This window comes from Amblyomma maculatum, chromosome 3 (genome assembly GCF_055883805.1).
Source record: "Amblyomma maculatum isolate TAMU_Amacu chromosome 3, ASM5588380v1, whole genome shotgun sequence".
Taxonomy (NCBI): Eukaryota; Metazoa; Arthropoda; class Arachnida; order Ixodida; family Ixodidae; genus Amblyomma; species Amblyomma maculatum.
Window position 1 is genome coordinate 161,486,834 of NC_139346.1, and position 7,484 is coordinate 161,494,317.

The following is a 7,484-nucleotide window of genomic DNA, read 5'->3' on the forward strand; positions in this document are numbered from 1 at the left end:
GCACCTAAAGCTGATTTTGAACAAATCATGATCAAATGCTCGGAATTCCACCCTCCAGCCACTTGGCAACTCTCCGACCTCGAGCGATGGGAGGCTGCGGTGTCCAGCTCTGACCCGGCCGTTCAAAAGCGGCTTACGGACTGGGCTTTGGGTGTCGCTGGGAAGCACCAGCTTCCGGCCACAACACGCAGCCAAGAGCCAACCCGTCATTAGGATGCAATCCCTTAAGGCTCCCAACATTGCATAAAGCTAGGGAGGCCTGGGAGGCGGCGTTGCTCAGCTGCCGTGACCTACAGTCCCAGCGGACCTTGGTCGCCAGGGCGCGAGCGGCGTTAGACGCCATTGGGGCCCCGGAATAGGAGCTCCACCTAGATTTGTGAGGGCCTGTGCCAATAGGGCCTCGGTCCAAATACCTCCTTGTACAAATAAATGTTTGTCACCACCACCTTACCTGTCCCAGCCCCATCAGGGCTAGGATCAGCCACCCTTCATTACCTCTCAAAAGCACGGGCCTGTTACTGGCTCTTTGTCGTATACACTTTCCGTGACCTCCTGAACCGCGCGGACACCCACGCATGCGGGCCTTCCTGGTAATGAGGAGGCTCACTCCCTGGCCCGAGGTCTCACTTTCCAGGCTGGGGAGGAACAGCCTTCCTCAGATGCCGGGGAGTGCCTGCTGTCCTTTCGTGACATCCTTACCTACCACCGAGAAAATAGGAGGACTTACGCACCCCTTGCCCCGAATCTCACAACACAAACTGCCCATCGGCGCAAGCTACAAACGCGCACAGCCCCATAACCCATCCTTCTCCACGCCCACTTTCCTGACCAGTTTTCTTATTCTGCAAGCTCTGTGGCAAACCTGGCGAATTTGTACACACTATACTCACCTGCCCCTCATTCCATCATCCTTCTTCACCAGAGGTGACCCTAGATTACTGCGAGAAGCCACTCACCAGTACCTCCTATAAGGACCAGCGCAAGATCATTACATGCGTTCTCGCTCGGATAGCCCTCCGTACATGGAGGGGGCTCTCAAATGCATTGTAAGGGCCCCTACCCTCTGTAATATTGACAGTTAATGTCTCCACCACCACCTCGATGGAGGCGAGACGGAGTGTGCTGTGCGATGTCAATGCATGTTAAAGAACCCCAGGGGGTCTAAATTTCCGGAGTCCTCCACTGCGGCGTCTCTCACAGCCTGAGTCGCTTTGGGACGTTCAATTCTGCAAACTAAACCAAACCTTTATGTCAAGTGTGAAATTGCAGATGGCAGGAACGCTAGACAAGATGAGACTTCTCATGCTTTCGCCTTTCACAACTTTAGTCGCTAAAGTCTCTCGTAATTTTTTAAGGCGAAAGCCTTTGATGGCTCATGCTGTCGTGGACAAAGTGTGTCCTGCTTTTGCGGTGTTCTGATTGGCCGAGGCGGAATGCGCCCCTGTCATCTGCAACGCCACACTTGAACGCGCGCCAAGGTACGCCACGCGACAGGAGCGATGGTGTACCGTCGCACACTTGCCGGAGAAAGTGTGATAGATATTGCGCCTTTCCTTTCCTGTAAACCAATTTAATTATATGTAGCACTGCAACGAATGCCGACAAGAGGCTAACGATGAGAGGGAAATTATTTGATAGGAATGGTAGGCTTTCGCCATTCCTAAGAGACCCTCTAATTTTATTGTTATTACTGAGATGTGGCAGTTTGCTACACCCCTCTAATACTGAATAATGGAACGGCCTGACACTTATCAGCCTCTTGGTCAACCGCAGCGCCATGCGTTGTCATTCCGGCGATCCGTCACGTGTGCTAATTTTTTATTCGCGACTGTACATCAAAGGGCCTACTCGCGAAAGGGCATCCGGAAGATGATGGCGAGAAGAACGACAACGTAGAACTCATCTACCATCAAGCAAGACAAACTATGTAAGCTAGTGCTTACACACGCTATACTAGGTTGAACCTCGTTAGCCATCTTCAATTCTTTATCCCCCACACATACACATCGTAAATGGATGAGAATAGGTACGCGACGTTGACCCACGCATGCGCAGTAGTCTCCTTTCTCACTCTGGCAAACATGCTCGCGCGAACTGAGCTACAGGACTGGTGGGTATACTTTACGGACAGACTTCATAGCGTCAAAAGCTAGTAAAATCTCGTATTAATTCCATACCAACAAGTAGAATCGATTTTTTTTTTCAAATAACCACGTACTATAAAGCCCTCTTTCGTGCAAAATAAACATAAGAAATATACTGCACTGACTGCCGTGACGCTCTGCTGTAGTTTGCTACCTTGTGAAATGAATCAGCCCACACAGGTGCCAGAAAAAGGCGCTCGAGCGAAACAGCTCGCAAATATGCTTCGTTTTTCATCGACAGCTAGGCGGCGACGATCGAGGGGGTATCTACCAAGACGTGCCAGCCACGAGCGCTCTTTCGAAATAAGAAAACAAATTATTCTTTCCCCCCTTTTACGGACCACATACACAGACCGAACGCGTACGCGCCATGATAAACCACACTGGCTCTCTCGCGTTGTATTTCTGTCACGACCACGTGAGGCAGCGAAGATGCGGAGAAGAGAGCGCGCATCCACGTCGCAGTCAGCCAGCGCGTGCAGGCCATCTGGAAAACGGCGCCGCAAAAGAGATCGTGGCTGCCGCCTCCTACTTGCCCGGGCTGCAGCGTTTCCCAAATGGGATCGCCGCGGTGCGGCTTCTTTTTTTGGAACCGCTCCGAGTGGGCCGCGGGCCCTCCGCTGCGCGGCGCCTAAACTCCGCTCTCGCGCACCGCCGTCGTGGTTTCCTGGTGCCGCTTCTGCTGCGCCCTCGAGGTCTGCGCGCATCACCGAGCCGTCCTGGTTGTCCGGAAAGGGGGCATGCTGTCAACCTGCCCAAGTGCGCCGCCCAGCGCGCCTGCGGACCGCTATCCTGCGACCCTCCACTGACCTTCGGTTGCGGGTGAGTACCACACGCCAAGGCAAAAGTATTATGCAGCTGTGGGTGAGGGTCCACTGCTAGCCGCGTGCAGAATAAACCGTGCATCCCAGTGGAAACTTACCGGGGCCGATATTGGCAGTCCTGCTCTTTTCATGTGGCATCGTATTTGTGGGTGCGAAATGTTGCCTTATGGTGGTACAGTCCTTGTAAGAAGTTGAACTTTAAGCCCTCATGTGCTCCCCAAGCAGGCTTATTGGACAGCTGCTTTTAGCAATGTATGTAGTACTTCCTACTTGAATACGCTAAGGCAATTCACTACTAAACATTCGTGACAATAGCATCCTTTCTGTAGACGTCGACTTTTGCTCGACTCAGCAGCTACGACTTTGGGCAAGTATATTCTCAAAATTGGTAAACGGTGGAAACTTTCGAACTTCATCATCATCATCAGCTGCCTGACTATACCCACTGCAGGGCGAAGGCCTCTCCCATATTTCTCCACTTAACCCGGTTCTGTGCTAGCTGCATCCACTTGACCCCTGCGAACTTCTTAACCTCACCCGCCCATCTAACTTTCTGCCGCCCCCTGCTACGCTTTCCTTCCCTTGGAATCCAGTTTGTTACCCTAAGCGACCATCGGTTATCCTCTCTTCGCCCTACATGTCCTGCCCATTTCTTCTTCTTAATTTCCACTAGAATGTCGGTAACTTGAGTTATTTCTCTGACCCACTCTGCACGCTTCCTATCTCTTAATGTTACCCCTACCACTTTTCGTTCCATAGCCCCTGGGTTGTCCGCAACTTTCGAACTTAGTTCGGCACAAAGAAGGTCAACGAACTGCGTTTTAAAACGTAGATGAGTCTATTAGACCTTAAAGATTTAAAAGAGCTAGTACAACCACGAGAACCCACGGTATCGCATCCGGGGAAGAGCATGCAGAAAATGCACTTTACTGACACCATTGATCCCAAATTGTGAAGACTAACCCCATCGGTTTTACGGAAACATCAGCTATTTCCACGCTACAGCTGGAGCGGCTTGGGCAAGTTCTGTCGCGCTATTCTTAGACGGTAGCACTCATTGTCTGGCTATAGATTACAGCCCAGAACGAAAGTATGTGGGTCGGGGACACTCAGACAATGCATTTATATGCAACCTGATGTGACGTCGAAATAAAGCCGAGCCAACATTCGGGCACCGATTTTTAGTCACGCGGGCACCGCACAATATTCCTTTTGTTACTATCCTAATTGTGTTTTCCTTATTTATTATTTTTAATCTCACAAATTTAAATTTGGGCTTGTTAAATTTTAGCAAGACGATGCACTACCCTCAACTATCAATGTCAGTGAACCGGATTTGCTCAAATTTCTAATCAGTTTTGCAGAAAATAATCCCAGAATCTGTAATCACCGCCTGGTCGTGGCCAATCCCCCTTATGATGCACCATATTTATGAGGACCACAGCAACATCGAGGCGAGCTCTCCGCTCTCAGCCAGGGCTGACAAAAAAACGCTAAGTGCTGCTCAAACGAGTCACCTCAGTACGTTCGGTTTCGAGGCGCAGCGCTGAAATGCGCAAACTCATTTCTATGTAGACCCCTAAAATGCGCCTATATCAGAGCCCATGCTTGCGGTGAGCCATTACGTCAACGCCGCTTTCACTAATAGAGAGGCGACTGCATGGCGGCGACTGCAAGCTCCTTTCACATACTACCAGGGAAACAGGAAAATGATCTTTGTAAAGCATATGGGGAGAGGGGTACTCTCGACCACATTATATGGGAATGCGTCGACTCCCCTGGAGTCGAGGAAAATAATAGCAGAGAGAGCTGGGAAGCCCTGCTGCGGAGCGAAGACCCCGCTCGGCAGCAACAAGCCGTCCGCCTGGGGGCCGAGGCCGCGAAGAGACAAAATCTCTTTGTTGGCCTTTAGTCGCGGAGGCTCCAGCACCTATCCCCTAGGCCTGCGTGCCGGGGTGGGCATTAAGGGGCCTCTATTTAAGGTGGACAATAAAACGCCGCAGTCAGGACGAACGCGCAACCACACCAGTACGGCTTTACACGTATAAAGCACGGGCGCCTCCAACGGCGCTTTTCAGATTCGGTCAGCCGCGGTGAGCCGGCGTTCATCGCGTCCCCACTTGTCATCTCGTGCAGACGCGTCATTGCTGCGGGGCTGGTTCGGGTAAGTCACTGAGCTTGAGGTCGAGCATCGAGCGTAACTAAATTCTCTTCCTGAGTCAATCTTCCCGGCGGATACCTGACCCATGCTGTAGGGATGGAGGTATAAGGATTGTAGAGGTGCCTTAGTGGAGGGCTTCAGAATAATTTCGACCACCCGAGGACCTTTGTACACTGATATCGCACAGCACACAGACACGTCTCCGTTACGCCTCCATCGAAACGCGCTGCCGCTATCGGGTTCAAACTCGGGAACTCCGATGCAGTAGTTAAGCGTCTTCCTCACTGAGCCACAGCGGCGGAAGCGTCGTTCTTAGTCCGTGTAAACGCCGGAACCGGAGGGCAATCAAACTAGGGCACCTGGTTGCGATGTTTCCACAGTCAGGGGACTCGAATTAACGACACTTCTGAAAACGACGCGGACTCGAAATACGGGCCGACGAAGCCAGACGAGTGGAAAGCGCTGGTAATGATCCCATTTCATGCTTGCATATCTACTTTCGATCGCGGAACAGCCACTGATCTTTTAAAGGCGAAGACGATTGAACGAGTCTTTTTTTTTTTTTCTTTTGCCGTAGCGGCCAAGATGCCCGGGCAAGAACACGAACACGTGAACGCAATAGTACGAGAGCGCGGCAGTAATATGGTGCCCCGGATTCTTTGCAGAGTTGGCGGCGTCCTTGTTCGACCATGGCGATCCGACGCAAGAAGCCTGACGAACCAACTCGTCCTCCTGAACACTGCGTGCAGCCCCAGTGCACGAAGACCAACCGCGTTTGCAAAAGCTATGCCCAGCCCAGCAACCAGTCCGTCCCGGCCAGCACCAGGCTGCGGCAGCACAACAGGAACGAAAGCAGGCAGACGCTCAAGTGTTCTCCCGCCGGTGCGTCGTCGCCGAGTTCTGAACACCCCACAGACTGCACCGTGCCCAAGGGTGTCGAAAATCGTTGCGAGACCTCACCGCCGTCCAAAGGAGACGCCGGAGTCGACAACTGCCACGGAAGCGGGCACGAAGGAAGCAGTACGCCCGAAGAGGGCAGTGTCTGCCGGTTGCAAACCCGGCTACGCAACAACTGGTCCAAGTTGGTCACGGATAGGATCACCATGATGGCGTTCGCACGCTCCCTCAAGGGCCACAAGTGTCCAACGTTCCTCTACTGTCAAAGCTGAACTTGTGCATATTCATAAAACATGCTTGCTCTCCGCACAGGCCTTTTACCATATATAAGATATTTGTACAAAAGAAATGAGCGACAATTAACCAATTGTGTGCAGAAAAGGCCTCCTGTTAATCGTTTAGCCGATGATGCAGTGTGGCTTGTGGTGCTTGGTGCAAAAAGTGTCTGTAAGGAATTTTTCTATTTTTCTCGCTTTTTATGTGTGATGTGTATGCATGCAAGCTGTCATGCGCGTTTAACCCCCGCAGATACTCTTCAGTCGTCAGTGTGCAAATTTTGCTGATGTATAACCCTAAACGCAGAATGCAGCGGAAAAGAAAAATACACCAAAGGAAGACAGTGAAGCCTCCATCTCCGCAGCAAGGTGGCTTTCTTCAGGTGTTGTGGTGAGAAACCTGTGCAGTGCTTATAAAGCTTCAGTTGATGCTCATCAGATGTGAACAGCAATGGTGTTCACTTGCTGCAAAAACATGACATGCAACAGCGGCTGTTTGAGAACATTTACTGCGCTCAATCGGATGAAATGAACAGTAGGACAATTAAAATATGAACAACAAATGCCAGCTAATTGGAACGAAATTCCTATGCAGCTATTGCTTTATATGTTGAAGCTTTCAAATACTGCCGTAAAATGAGCTTGCAGCATAAAAAATTTGCTAAAGGCCAATAATTCATTGCCTGTGCCCAAATGCAGATGACCAAGAAAATGAAATCAAGAGTCAAGTGTAGGATAACTGTAATGCTATGTTTGGTGTGAAATGTGCTTTAGCATAGGCAATGCTATGTCTATGAGACTGCTTCATGTTGTAACCAGTGCTAATTATTGTTGGCAGCTGACAATGCCAACTGAGGAGTGCTAGTCAATGAAAAGAAAACCTACTCAATAGACTATCATACAGTCTGTGTATTCTTTTCTTTTGTGTTGTGCTTTAAGAAAAGATGAACAGTAAAGAGTAAAAGGCAGAGTATTTTTATTACAATGAACCGAGTATGGCATCATTTGTATCCTTGGCTTCACATATCCCTTCACATACATGCATCCTTCACTGTACTGCAAAAAAAATGCTGACAACGATGCAGAGAGACTCGACTATGGCAAACATCACACGTTGGAAAAAAAACAAAAACAGTCTGTTATGCGAGAAATGAACATAGAAATGGTAGCCTAGCTGCCCTGG

General features: G+C 50.3%; 1 protein-coding gene across 1 annotated transcript; it reads left to right on the forward strand.

Annotated features, from left to right (window-relative positions):
- Positions 1-2,724: 2,724 nt before the first annotated feature.
- LOC146196666 (uncharacterized) lies at positions 2,725-7,272 on the forward strand. The gene is made up of 2 exons (XM_084598442.1): positions 2,725-2,966; positions 5,795-7,272. Exon 2 carries the CDS (start codon positions 5,819-5,821, stop codon positions 6,296-6,298), a length of 480 nt encoding a protein of 159 aa, XP_084454568.1. The 5' UTR covers positions 2,725-2,966; positions 5,795-5,818; the 3' UTR covers positions 6,299-7,272.
- The last annotated feature ends 212 nt before the right edge of the window (positions 7,273-7,484 follow it).